The 14,364-nt window shown below is 48.6% G+C and overlaps 1 protein-coding gene across 2 annotated transcripts; it reads right to left on the reverse strand.

The window, feature by feature from the left end:
* Positions 1–384: 384 nt before the first annotated feature.
* Positions 385–13,093, reverse strand: LOC139005754 (apolipoprotein L3-like). Of its 2 annotated transcripts, none has more exons than XM_070407963.1 (5): positions 13,007–13,093; positions 6,913–6,956; positions 6,619–6,727; positions 3,096–3,216; positions 385–1,837 (listed from the first exon to the last, which is right to left on the reverse strand). In XM_070407963.1, exons 3-5 carry the CDS (start codon positions 6,647–6,649, stop codon positions 970–972), a joined length of 1,020 nt encoding a protein of 339 aa, XP_070264064.1. In that variant the 5' UTR covers positions 6,650–6,727; positions 6,913–6,956; positions 13,007–13,093; the 3' UTR covers positions 385–969. The 2 variants fall into 2 exon arrangements, with proteins under 2 accessions (XP_070264064.1, XP_070264065.1); XM_070407964.1 differs by lacking the exon at positions 13,007–13,093 and adding an exon at positions 7,807–7,884.
* Positions 13,094–14,364: the final 1,271 nt, after the last annotated feature.

Raw genomic sequence — 14,364 nt, forward strand, 5'->3', positions numbered from 1 at the left:
TATTCCTCTACTTCTCATTCTTTATTCATGACCCCAATGTCTTTTTTAGTCCAAATAATCCCCCTCCCCTCCCGCCACCTGCCAACTTTCTTGTCCCCTCTCTTCCCTGATTCCAGGCTCCAGGTTCCTTCCTTCTCTTTGGCTCACCTGCCATCTGCATGAACCCCTCCTTTGCTGTGCTCAACACCTTAACACACAGTTAAATCCATTTTATCTCGCCGGCTTTTCCCCTCTAACTGTTATATTGCAAATCAGAAGATGCCTTAATCCAGTGGTTCTCAACCCTGGCTGCACATAGAATCACCTGGGAATCTTTTTAAAATCCTGATTTCTGGGCCTCATCCTCTGGAAATTCTGTTTCTTTGTTATGGGGTGTGGCCACAACGTTAGTAACAAAGAAACAGAATTTCTGGAGGATGAGGCCCAGAAAATCAGGATTTTAAAAAGATACCCAGGTGATTCTAATGTGCAGGCAAGGTTGAGAACCACTGCCTTAATCAATAAGACAAATTTATTTGGAGTCTTTTTCATTTCGCTAACACTAGCAGGCCCACAGGAAATATTGCTTCTCAAATTCTGGGGCCCAATATGGTGGAAGTCCTTTCTATTTATACGTTTTTCAGCTCTTTGTCTTCTGAATTTGGAACAAGACTTCCGGACCTTCTGAGAAAAAGTCCTGTGTGCTAGGCCAGGGACGTGAGACCATACCTCAAGGCCTGGCCTGGTGCCAGCGCTGACTACTCTCTCTGGGGCATAGTTTATGGCCTCTCTGGAATGGGAGTAGTCTTATTTTTCCCTATTATTTAAGCACACAAATGTTTACAGAAGCCAGAATAGCAGAGTTAAAATTTTAAAGGTCAGTTTTTACCCAAGATGGAGGTTACTATGCTTCATAACCAGGTAAGTCCACGCCTTTGTCTCCCACATACCCCTGCTCCCTGCTCCCTGCTCTGTCTGGGGAACATGAAGTCAGGGATTCTGTAGTCTTTTGTGAATGTGGGTGAGTTCTTCCAATCTCCTCTCCAGCTCCTGGGCCTGCTGCCTCAACTCTGCAGCCGACTGACCCTTTGCGCCCTTATGTAAGTGCACTGACTCTTTCACTATGTTCACTACATCCACGAGAAGGAAAACACCTGCAGTGGCGATACCAAAGACCCTGGCTCCTTTGCTTATGGCCAGAGCAGTGCCTCCAAAAGCTTTCTGCAGCTGATTGCCGCCTTGGGCTGACATTACCCCCGTGCGCATGACGCTTGTGGCCTCAGGTGCTAAGAAAGGATTGGATTTGGCCAGATTGAAGGCTCCGGCATTCTTCATAATATCTTTCAGGGATTGGATACACTTACTACCTAAGGAAGCAATTTTGGGTGTGATGTGACTTAGAACCTCCTGGACTACCTTCTCTGTGTCGCTGCCAGTTGACACTAGGCGGCTGGCTTGGGCTTTTGCTGACTTGTTCTTTGAGTACTCCACAATGCCAGTGGTCACACTGGTCACAGAAGCTGCTGCCCCCAGTCCCAACCCAGTTGCCAAAAGCACCAGACTAGCTCCTGCTGTCACAGGTGCCAGAGACAGGCCAATGATGGTCAGGATGCCAGACACAGCGCCGGTGGTAGAGGCCGCCACTTGGGTTATGGTGCAGTCCCTGTGCACCTTGTCAACCTCATCAGCAAGTGCATAGAGCTTTCCTATGCATTCCTCAAGGTCCTGTTTCACCTGAGGAAACTGCTTCATAAACCTCTCCCTACACTCCTGCTCTGCTGAGGCCATGTCTTCGTCTTCCACGGCCACGAGTATTTCCAGCTGGCGCAAGTCTGCATAGAGTGCATCTGCCGCATCCCTGTAATAATGAAGGTCAGGTGATTAACGAAGGCAGGTGTATGAATCGCTAAGGCTGAGACCCGGATTGGATGAGCTGGTGCAGGAAGCCCTGTCCTCTATGGTGGGACATGTGCGTCTACCCAGAAGCCCTCAGATGACACCACATTGGCAGCCCCCATTCTGACTGGAAGCGGTCACTAAGCCTCACTGCCTTCCCTCGGGTCAGGGTTACTCCATGGAGAATAGAAGAGGGTCCCACAGGGAGGTCAGGAGCCCTCCAGCTGGCAGACAGGGTTGGAGGACATAATCACCCAGGGCCCTCTACCCCCAGCAGTGAGGGGATCAAATCAGGGAAGGAAGAAATGTTCCTCCCCAGCCCCCAACTCAGCCCTCCACTAGGCCCGGGGCTTTCTCAGTCCTTTGCCAGGTGCCTCAGCTGTCTCACTGTAGTCCCAGCCCCGCTGCCAAGCCTTCCTACCATCCTCCCACCAGGACCACCCTTGCTTCATCCAGACCCCGGGCTCTGACCCTGCTCCAAGCCTCTCTGGGCCTCCAGACAGCATGACTGCATCTGCTTCCTCGCCCTGGACCCTGCAGTTCTCCCCAAGGCCTTCACCATAGTCCTATCAGACGGACTTGCTATTCCATTGAAGAGGGAGATGACAAAAGCCCAGAGCCCCAGAGCTGGGCAGAGATACAGTCAGGATTCAACCCAACATGGTGCAGCTTCACTCCAGCTCTCCGCCTTCCAGGCCAGCAGGACCCTGCAGAGTCTGTACAATCCCTTTTTAGGGAGAGCAGGCTCTCTAGCCACAATCCCCAGGGACACAAACTGTGCCAGGATTTTTCTGGCTTGTCCACAGGAAGTCCTGTGTGGCTCTCACGTCCAACAGAAAGACGTATGGGCCCTGTCTATTCCCAGCATCTTTTTAAAAGTTCATGTGAACTGCCCACCTACTATGTGCCAGTCATTAGGCTAAACGGTTTACACGCATTATCCTATTCTCTTCACAATGAAATGGAACAGATGAATAAGACAGAGAGTGGTTAAGTAAGCTGCCCAAAGTCACGTAACCTTCCACCTGCAGGCCTCATCTCTTGTCAACCTGAGGCCCTTCTCTGCCAATGAATGATATGAAGGAAATGTTCCTCATGGACTGTTGAGAAGGAACGTCTTCAACCTCAAGCTCAGGACCCTGCCTGGAGGAGTGTGCCTGCCAGAGGAATCTAGATGCAGGGGAGATGGGGTGACAATACAGGCATCCCCTGGAGGTTACCTGGGCAACTTGGCTGCAGCCACAAATCTCTCCCAGGATTCATCACTCAGCAGGCGTTGAAGTTTTTCTTTGTTCCCTGGGTCATTTAAGTACTCAATGGCATCAACAAAGTCTTTGCCCTCTACATGGAAAGAAAAAAGAATAAGGTTGGAAGAAATCCTGGTAGAATGGAAATGGAATTGAGTATAAACAATTGAGTATAAATGTTCATCTTCCTGAGAGGCTGTCAGCTGGAGGACTTTTTTTTTTCTTAACCTGGGGTACTTTTGGTGAGTCACCTCGTGCTAGGGATGGAACTGTGTCCCCCCAAAATGTATATCTTGAGGCCCTGACTGCCCATGTGACTGTATTTTATAATTAAGGTTAAATGAGGTCATATGTGTGGGACCCTAATCCATTATGACTGGTGTCCTTATGAGTGAGGGAGAGACACCAGATCTCTCGCTCCCCACTTCTTTCTCTCTCTCTCGCTCTCTCTCAAAATAAATAAATATATATATATTAAGTAACAAAAAGATCTTTAAGACAGATGTGTGCCTCATCCTGCCCCTTTTTCACAGTGGTTAGAGCATCGGCGCGAGGACCAAAGGGTTTAGAGTTTCATTCCCGGTCAAAGGCATGTACCTCAGTTGAGGTTCCCTGGCCCCAGTGTGGGCCCCTGTATGGCGACCAATTGATGTGTCTCTCTCCCCAGACTACCTCACTTTCAGTCTCTCTGCAAATCCAGGGAAATACATTTTAAAATATATATATATATATATATATATATATATGAATTGTTTTTTTACAGAGAAGAAGGGAGAGGGATAGAGGAGTGGTCGGCAAACTCATTAGTCAACAGAGCCAAATATCAACAGTAATTCTTCAAAATAGACTCGCCCAGGCCGAAAACCGACTTCTGCGCATGGGCCACGAAGTTTCAATTACATTGTACGTGCACCCGCACGTGGTATTTTGTGGAAGAGCCACACTGAAGGGGACAAAGAGCCACATGTGGCTCTCGAACCGCAGTTTGCTGACCATGGGGATAGAGAGAAACATTGATGAGAGAGAAACATCGATCAGCTGCCTGCTGCATACCCCCTTCTGGGGATGTGCCCACAACCAAGGTACATGCCCTTGACCAGAATCAAACCTGGAACCCTTCAGTCCGCAGGCCAACACTCTATCCACTGAGCCAAACTGGTTAGGGCGGGGAAATACATATTTTAAAAAGTGTGACTGTCAGGGATTTGGAGACCCTGGAAATGCAGATAAGGGACTGGGGACTGGTGTATGTTTTGTGTGTGCAGAGACAGAATGTAAATGTGTTTCCTGCCATATACACACAAAGGACATTATTCTTATTTCACAGAAAAAGAAAGCGAAACTCAGACAGGAAAAGAAGGCCCAAAGTCAAGAAGCAGAAAGCTCATAGGTGGCATCCAAAGCCAACCATCAGACATTTCCTTACATTAGGTTGAAGCCTCCTTGTAGTTCAAAAATTCATGTGATTTCTGCATTCTACATTATAGTTTGCCTATGGGACTTTTTCAAATCTATACTAATAAAAGGGTAATATGCTAATTAGCCTGGGTTGACCGGCCATCATCTGGACATCCGACTTCCTTCCATACAAAGCCATGGTGGTGGGGGCCGAGGCAGAGGCAGTTAGGGGTGATCAGGCCAGCAGAGGGTTAGGAGCATTAAGGCAGGCAGGGGAGGGTAGTTGGGGGTGACCAGGCCAGCAGGGGAGGGCAGTTGGAGGCAAGATCAGTCCTGCAGGGGAGGGCAATTGGGGGCGAGATCAGGCCGGCAGGGAAGGGCAGTTAGGGACAATCTGGCAGGCAGAAGCAGTTAGGGGTGATCAGGCCAGCAGGGGGAACAGTTAGGGGCTAGATCAGGCCAGCAGGGGAGGGCAGTTAGGGGCAATGAGGCAGGCAGGCAGAGGAAATTAGGGGCAATCAGGCAGGCAGGTAGGTGAGCAGTTAGGAGCCAGGGGTCCCAGATTGCTACAGGGATGGCCAACTGCCGGTTTAGGGATGTCCCACAGGAATCGGGCCTAAACCGGCAGTCGGACATCCACCAAGGGGTCTCTGATTGGAGAGGGTGCAGGCTGGGCTGACCACCCTCCCCCCCCCCCCCCGCCTTGTGCATGAAATTTGTGTACCAGGCCACTAGTTTAAAAATAATGTTTCAGACCACATGCCACTGATGGAGTAAAACTACCAGGCAAAGAGGATTCCTCCTGCTTCTCACAGATGCTCCAAGGTGTGAAGTGGAGGGGTGTGTCCAGGTGGGTGGGGTTTGGAGCCTCAGCTCTAATCCTGTGATCAATCAGTATCTGCTCTCCCCCCTCCAGGCTGGTCTCAGGGGCCACAGCTCCCTGTGGGCATCTCTGACCCCATGTGGGCCCACTTCTTAAACAAGAGATAATTTTCTTTGCCTTTTAAGATTTTCTTCAATTCTGTAGATTGTCTTCTCACATTCTTTTTTTAAAAAAAAATATATTTGTATTGATTTCAGAGAGGGAGGGAGAGGGAGAGAGAGAGACAGTAGAAACAATGATGAGGGAGACTCATATTGTTTGGCCACCTCATGCATGCCCCCTACTAGGAATAGAGCCCCCAACCAGGATATGTGCCCTTGACTGGAATCAAACCTGAGAACCTTCAGTCCGTAGGCCGACACTTCATCCACTGAGCCAAACCAGCCAGGGCAAGAGATCATCTTGTTTATCCTCAGGAATGGACCATCTACAGCCCTCCCTCATGGAACCGGGAGCCTGCTCAGGAGCTGCTGGTTTCTGATCTGTCCTCTCCTCCCTTATGCTGCAACCTGAAGAAGTATTTTCCTCTCCTGTGTGTGTGTGTGTGTGTGTATGGGGTGGGGGGTGGGGGGGGGCGGGAATTTGGTTGCCTAGGCAACGCAGTGTTGATTTGGGTGGGTGGAGGGATGTTTTCTCCTTTTCCTGCTTCACCCTCTGAGGGAGAAAGTAAATCTGGGTTGAGATGGAGAAACCCAGAGCACTGCATCTGTGTATTTGTGGGCCAGGCTGTGGGTGGGTGTGGGAAATAACAAAGTGGGCCTCCGCAGGGGTATCTCAGATCAACAGAAGAAGTTCCTGCCTGACAGTCACACCTGGTACGCAGGTGTTTATAATTAGGAGCACAGGTCAGGGACCCAGCACAGCTGTGGGGGGTGGCAGTATTTAGAGGGGAAAGTTTCCACTAGGAACTAGCAGGTTCCAGGTACAGGGGACAAGAAACTCCCACCTCCCATGGGCTGTCCTGGCCTCATTGGAGGCATTGCATGAGTTGCAAAGGATGGGAGGCAGTGAGCAGCCTGAGAAGAGAGCCAGGAACGATGCCCTCCCACAGACTCCTGGTTGAGGGGCCTGCCATTGGTCCCTCCAGGGGTTTGAGGACACTCATCAATCCCCTTGGAGGTTCTTGGTTCCTGTGTAACTTAACCCACCCTGGGGATGCTTCCCTTAATTCTAGATCATAAGCAGGAACCAGTTAGAGAGGAGGAAGCTGACTACCTGGGCAGATCCTGTCAGCTTCTGAGGTCATGGTGTCAGCAGTGGGATCTCAGAGTTTCCCCTTTAGATCACCAGTCTGTGTCCAGCTGGAAGGAGGTGTTGCTTCACCCTTGGGGAAGAGAAAACAAATTGTGGGGTTGAAAGTGAGCCATCTGAGCAACAGGGAGCAGCAAGGGGCTATGCCTCTGGTGATTCTTTCAGGGAAGGAAGGCCGCAAGTGCCAGACGGAGTCAATCCACTGTGTTTCCCTGTCTGACAGGCTCTGCCAGCTGCTAGTTAAGAGAAGGTACTCACCTCTCACTCCAGCACACTCCAAGCCAAGTGACAGTCCCGTTGTCCTGTGGGGGCAGAAGGACAAGACCATCAGACAAGGAAACACACAGCTGAGGAGTCATAAAACCAAAGAAGCAGTAACACCAGACACAGAAGAAAAGATGGAAGGAATGTTTTGGACATGACTTGAGGTTGAGGACATTTGTGTTGAATATTCACTGCAGCTAATATTGATGGTGTGTCTACCACAGGCTCCTTACGAGTTCCCTCATCAAATACTCTCACACAATTCACGTGGTGGGCGCCATGGTGGCTCCCATTGGAACGTGGTGGAAACCATCACAAAGTCTAGGTTTTCACCTAAACTCAGGTTAGCCCCAGTCTCAAGTCTTCCTGATCCAAATCCCGTGTTTGTGAGGACTACGCTCTACTCTCTTTTATATACAAAAACACTTATTAATGTGTCTGTGTTACTTGTAAATGACACTTCTCATTCCTAAACAATGTCTTGCACCCTATGCCAAGTCTCTGTGGTGATGAATTCCTGGGGCTGTAGCTTCCCAAGCCTGCACCCTTCTTGCTCCTGCAAGACCCTCATGCCCTAAGGCCCTGGGTTCCTGCGGCCCTGGCCCCAGCCCTGCAGCCCTGCTGTGGGCTGCCCAGCCCTCCTTATGGTGCCCGGTCCTCTCTGCTGCCCACGCTAACCAGTGGACCTTAGCTTGTTTCTAGTTTTTATGAAAATAGTGCAGAAACATTCTTCAGGCATAAAAGTTCGTCTGCATTTGAGATTGCTTCCGTTAAGATATTTAATAAATCGAATGACTGGGACAGAGGGTTTCACCTTATAAAAATTCTCTTAGGGCTAGAGCCACACTCTAATGCAAACAAATTGCACCAATTTACATTTATGCTCACAGGATATGAGGTGTCCATCTTTTCCATCTTCTAGTTCATAGAAGCTGCCATTCTACTTCCCATCTCTATGGATTCCAGTGCTTCATTTAAGTGGAATTACAATGTTTATCTTCCTGAGACTGCTTTATTTCACTTAGCATAGTGTCCTCAGGGTTCATGCCTGTTGGAACATGGGCCAGAATGCCCTTCCTTTTTAAGGTTGTAATTTTTTTTAAAGGATTTTTGGGAAAGTTTATTTGAGCCAAACTGTGCAAGATCTAAAATACTCTGGAGAGAGAGAAACCAAGATGGTGGCATAGGTAAACACTGGAAATTGCTGCCTCACACAACCACTTCAAAACTACAACTAAAAGACAAAAGGGACATCATCAAGAACCACAGGAAGGCTGGCTGAGTAGAAATTCTACAACTAGAAGGAAAGAGAAAAACACACTGAGACTCAGAGGAGGTGCGGAAGTAAAGTGCAGAGGTAGGAAGGAGCGCAAGCATAAGGAGCCTCTGGGAAACTTCAAGCATACCAACATCCGAATTATCGGGGAGCCAGAAAAAGAGAGAGAGAAAGATACTGAAAAACTATTTGAAGAAATAATGACAGAAAACTTCCCCTGCCGGTGAAAGAAATAGACTTACAAGTGCAGGAAGCACAGAGAATCCCAAACAAAAGGAATCCAAAGAGGACCACACCAAGACACATCATAATTAAAGTGCCAAGAGCAAAAGACAAAGAGAGAATCTTAAAAGCAGCAAGAGAAGAAAAGTCAGTTACCTACAAGGGAGTACCCATAGGAATGTCAGCTGATTTCTCAACAGAAACTATGCAGGCCAGAAGGGAGTGGCAAGAAATATTCAAAGTGATGAATAGCAAGAACCTGCAACCAAGGTTACTTTATCCAGCAAAGCTATCATTCAGAATTGAAGGTCAGATAAAGAGCTTCACTGATAAGAAAAAGCTAAAAGAGTTCATCACCACCCAACCAGTATTATATGAAATGCTGAAAGGTATTCTTTCAGAAGAGGAAGAAGAAAAAGGTAAAGATAAAAATTATGAACAACAAATACGTATCTATCAACAAGTGAATCTAAAAATCAAGTTAATAAAAAATTTTATGAACAGAGTAAACTGGTGAATATAAAAGAATCAGGGGCATAGAAAGGGAGTGGACTCACAATTCTTGGGGGGGGGGAATGGGGTTTGGGGGTTGTTGGAAGAGACTGGACAAAAATCGTACACCTATGGATGAGGACAGTGTGGGGGCAAGGGCAGTGGGTGGGGTGGGAACTGGGTGGAGGCGAGCTATGGGGGGGAAAAAAGAGGAACAACTGTAATAATCTGAACAATAAAGATTTATTAAAATAAAAATAAAAAAATAAAATGCTCTGGAGAATAACATTTTCACAGTTTTTTCTCTGTATTTGAGATGAACGAGGGGATGTAAGGAAGGTTACATGAAGTTGGGAGAAAGCAAGTGGGGATTGAATTACAGGACAGTTAACAAGAGTTTGGTCTCTTTAAAAAAAAAACAGAAATGTTTTTATTGACTTTACAGAGAAGAAGGGAGTGGAAGAGAGAGATAGAAACATTGATGAGAGAGAAGAATACATTGGCTGCTCTCTACATGCCCTCTGCTGGGTTATGAGCCCACAACCCGAGCATGTGCCCTGACTAGGAATTGAACTGGTGACCTTTTCATTCATGGGCCAACACTCAACCACTGAGCCACACCGGCCAGGCCAGATTGCGCTGTTGAGAATTGTTATTTCAAAGGTGAGTTCACATAAATGCAAGAAACAATGGACAGGGCTTGCTTAAGGAAAACAAACCTTTTACTAAAAAGTATATGCCTGGGATGTGACCCCCGCCATGACGTGCCAGCTAGGAATTTGTGATCGCATCACCCTGTGAGGTTACTATACATAGAACCCATTTTTCATCCATGGTCCCCTTTTTGATGACAAGTCAAGTTGAAGTATGCGTGGATGACCAACCTTTTGGTTGGATAGTGTGGTCTCACAGCGCTAGGAGGGCCCTTTCCTAGGAAGTGTCAGTGTGCACCTTGTCTTGGTGACCATTGGGATGGGGCCATACTGTAATCAAGGGCTCTGTGCTGAGGCCAAATTTTGCCCAAATGGGACGGGCAGGTAAAGGGAAGGCAGTGACGTCTATGGCCGTCATTGTGAGAACACACTCTGGCCCTGGCTGGAGCAATGGATGTTTCTCTGTCTTTTGTAGGGAGGGGCTATAGGGCTAAGCCTTGGACTGACCTGTTGGCAAAGCCACAACAAGTCCCACCTTGGAGGGAACAGCCCTCTTAGCATAATTAGGCTTGACCTTATGACCCTCCCTAGTTCTTATCTGGGTAGCTAATGGGCTGAGGGAGATGCAGCAAGTGCTGCCAAAACAAGTGAAACTCACAATAATATTGTAATTATGGTGACCACTACCTTGTTTACCTCTGTCTATAAAATAAAGGCTCAGCTTGCTGTCTGGGTCTCTCTCTGTGGCCTCAGCCAGGTACAGGAAGATCCACTTAGATCCAGCTTATTCTTTTTGTCTTTTTTCTATATCCTTCGCTGCCCCCACTTAGGCTCACTGAACCCTTGGCTGAGCTGGCCCGGCACAGTCTTTCTCTCTCCATCTCAAATCAATAATAATGAAAACACTCTGGATCATTTCTGTTCTATGAACCATCATGATGGAAACAGACCTTTCCATGGAGAGGATTCTCTCAGTTCTGTCTGGACTATCTTGCCTTGGAGCCCAGGGAAGAAAGGAAATGCTGATTGTCAGTAGGCGTTATTTTAAGAAGCAAAACAGCATTTATCAACTACCCCTCCTGAGACCTGCCTAAAACAGAGCCAAGGGACTTGCCAGTATATTAATAGCTGATACTAAGGTGGCTCACCTGTGTGTCTTTGCTCTGCCTGGGATGCTCTAAGACTTTACAAATAATGACTCATATTCTTGCAATAACCATTGAATTGTGAACGATTTTTTATCTGTAAACACAGGTCCAGGTCTACTGTCTGCTGCCCCTCCTGACCCCGGCCACCCTCTGCCCTCCTGGCACTGATGGCTCAAGCCTTGGTGTGTCCCATGGCAGGGACACAGAAGAACCAGCCACTCAACCACACAGCAAACCCGTTTCACTCTCAACTGAGTCAAGCCATTTGGTTTTCTTGTTGATCTTGATGCAAAAACTATGACTCAGATTTCACACAAATTTCCCCACTGATTTAATGTACTTCTGGCAGTTCTATCAGCTTTCTGAGTTCCATTTATTTCCTCCTGTCTCCTTCCTGGAGCCATCACATTTTTTTATGAGGAGAAAGAGGAAGAGAGGAATGTGAAAATCTGATTCTGATGCCTGGCCTTGAGCAGGACATCCCAAAACCGCCCCTCCCCCAGGTGGGGCACCCAGGTCTGGGGCTCAGGCCCAGCTCTGTCCAGCCCCTCCCACTCCTGCTCACTACCTGCTGCCAGGCTCTTTGCTTCCTGCACCAGAGGCTCCTTGAAGGCTGTAGGTACCATTAAATACGTCCTGCATTAGGTAGTAGACACAGATGCAGATGAAGAAGAGGAGGAAGAAGAAACAAAAAGCTTCCACAGCCCTGGCTGGTGTGGCTCAGTGGGTGTGGCATCAGCCTGTGCACTGAAGAGTGGAGGGTTTGATTCTTGGTCAAGGGCACGGACCTGGGTTGCAGGATACACCCCGAACCGGGTCAGGGCACAGGGCAAATGTGGGAAATAACAATTGATGCATCTCTCACACATCAATGTTTGTCTCACTCTTCCTCTTCCTCCCTCCCTCTCTTCCACTCTCTCTAAAAACCAATGGAAAAAAATATCCTCTGTTGAGGATTAATAAAACAAACAAACAAACAAACACAAAAGCTTCCTCCAAAATCAATCAATCAATCCCAAAGGAATCTAAAAGTAAAACCGACAGTAGAACTATAAACCTGGGGGAAGAAATGTTAAAACTCATGTTGAGTTGCAGAAACATAGCTAATCAAGACACAAATCCCAGAAGCCATAAAGGGAAACTGTGACCGATTTGACTTCTTAACAATTAAAGACGGCAAAGGTGACCATCAGCCAAGGCAGAAACTGTGAGAGGCCGGGGCACTGTGTGCAGTAGGTACGTGGACCACAGGTGACTCGCTGTCCACAGCACACAGGAGCCTATGGATCAACATGGAGAGACTGAACCCAAATTCTTAAACATGGGGAGACGCAGGAACAAATCATTCTCAGGGAAGGGGCTTGCCCAGCGTCAGGCAGCTCCTGGGGGCAGAGTAGAGCCCACACCTCCTGGTGCTGGGGGCTAAGGAGGGATGTGGTGTGAATAAGGCAACAGCTCCCAGGTGCGTCTCTGCTGTACAGACACAGGGATCTGGGCTCAGTCTCCTCCAGCTCAGACACACAGGACCACCTCCTACATCGCCCATCCCCCCACGGTTATGAGCGAGGCCGGCCAAGAGCAGGGAGGCAGAGCCGGCCCACCTCCTGCTCAGGGTCTCAGTGTGGCTCCTGGGCAAGTCATTCCCCTCTCAGGGCCTCAGTTTCCCACAAGGCCCGGCACTAAGCTGAAAGGGTGTGTGAAACAAGGTCACTATTTGAAATCTCAAAGGAAATCCTTTGCCCCCATCAGCCTCAGCAGCAGCCTCCGAAGGCAGCCTCAGGGCAGCCAGGCGGCAAGGAACAGACGCTCTTACTTACCTACCTTCCCCCACCTACTCTGCATCCTCCACATCCCCCCACTTCCACCTCCTCTGTGTCCTTTACTTGACCCCACATCCCCTTCCTCTATGTCCTCCACATCCCCCCACATCCCCCGCCTCTGTGTCCTCCACATGACCCCCCATCCACCTCCTCTCCTTCCTCCACATCCCCCCACATCCCCCTTCCTTTGGGGTCACTGGCTTCTGTCTCAAGGAGTCCAGGTATGAACTGAGCTGGAGGTAGGATGTGAACCCACCTGAGCAGTGTCCCCCTCCCTCTCCACTATTTACGGGCACTGGGGTAGGGAGGACATTTTGGGTTCCAATCTGGGCTCTGTCACTGCTACCTGTGCCCTTTGACCCATTACCACCGCCCCCCCATCTTCTTTTTCCCTCCTCTATAAAATAGTGACAATATCCTTGTCTTAGAAAGTGTGAGGATGAGAAGATGGGAGGGGCTCCTACCCTCCCAACTTACCTAGAATCTCCCTCTGGAAGATTTAAGACAAGAACCACTTCTTAGCTGTGCACATCCACTTGGCAGCTGTGTCTGCACAAACACCTTCTGGGTCTGTGGAAAACTGAAAGCACCGGCTCAAGTTCTGAGAAGCTCAGGGTCAACCACATTACCCAGCCTGCACCACGCCAGGCGGGCCCTGCCCTGCCTGCTGACACCTTAGAGCAGTGTTCCTCAATCTTCCTAATGCCGCGACCCTTTCATACAGTTCCTCATGTTGTGGTGACCCCCAAGCATAAAATTATTTTCATTGCTACTTCATAACTGTAATTTTGCTACTGTTATGAATCATAATGTAAATATCTGAAATGCAGGATGAATTTTCATTGTTACAAATTGAACATAATTAAAGCATAGTGATTAATCACAAAAAAATATGTAATTATATATGTGCTTTCCAATGGTCTTAGGCGACCCCTGTGAAAGGGTCATTCGACCGCCAAAGGGGTCGTGACCCAGAGGTTGAGAACCGCTGCCATAGAGCAACCCTAGGTTTGACCTCCCAGGTCCTTCTCCACTCAGCCCATCCTGCCTCCCTCAGGTTTCTAGGAGGAATGTACTGGGCTGCATATCTGGCACTTCGGCCAGATGGGGCGCGCTATGCTGTCTGTTCCTGGAACACATAGATAGGAAGGTACTGACATCAGGTCAGGCCTTGAGATATGGTCTCATGGTCCCTCCTCAATATGCTGTGCTCTCTGTTCCAGGAAAACATAGATAGGAAGGTGATAATGCTTTAGTGTGTCGGGAACTAATTGTGTAAACAAGGCTTTGTAACTCTGTGGTTTTTGCAGATAAAATCGCTGTAACTTTTGCAGTCTGGGCTGCAGATCAGCATTTGCTTCGGCAGGGTGCTGTGACTGTGGTCAGCTGGCCAGCTTAATAAAGGCTCTTAAATTTAAATTCTGAGTCGGTGGTCTATCTTGCTGAGTGAACCCATAACAAAAAGACCTGCCATAGACAGACAGTGGGATCCTGGGAAAATTTCTCCCTCCACCCCATGGGCTTGTCCCCAGAACCCTCCTCTCTCATCCTCCCCCACACGCCCCCAAATGCCCCCCTTAATCACCTTCTGACCCCAGCAATGAGCACCTCCCTGAGCACAGCAGATGCTCACTGCCGCCTTGCATTGCCTTGGTCCCTGCTCCTACTGAAGGCCCTGCCCAGGCTGTTTCCAGACATTTGCTTTTGTAGGTCCTTCTGCCAGGAGCACCTGCTTCTCCACCTGGAACAACATGCTCATCCTTCAAAGCACAATTCTGGGATCACCTCCTCTGAGAAGCCCTCCAGCATTTTGCCCTCCCAGAGGCCACTGTCCC

The sequence above is a fragment of the Myotis yumanensis genome, unplaced genomic scaffold (genome assembly GCF_028538775.1).
Source record: "Myotis yumanensis isolate MYYU_CA2020_CCGP unplaced genomic scaffold, mMyoYum1.0.hap1 SCAF_3, whole genome shotgun sequence".
Taxonomy (NCBI): domain Eukaryota; kingdom Metazoa; phylum Chordata; class Mammalia; order Chiroptera; family Vespertilionidae; genus Myotis; species Myotis yumanensis.

Excerpts from the sequence above, each read along its gene's own strand:
- LOC139005754 (XM_070407963.1), bottom strand. The coding sequence starts at position 6,649 with ATGACCTCAGAAGCTGACAGGATCTGCCCAG. Across the intron at positions 3,217-6,618 it reads AGCTGACAGGATCTGCCCAG|AGGGCAAAGACTTTGTTGAT; the intron begins GTAGTCAGCTTC and ends CTTTCCATGTAG. Across the intron at positions 1,838-3,095 it reads GCTGCAGCCAAGTTGCCCAG|GGATGCGGCAGATGCACTCT; the intron begins GTAACCTCCAGG and ends TCATTATTACAG.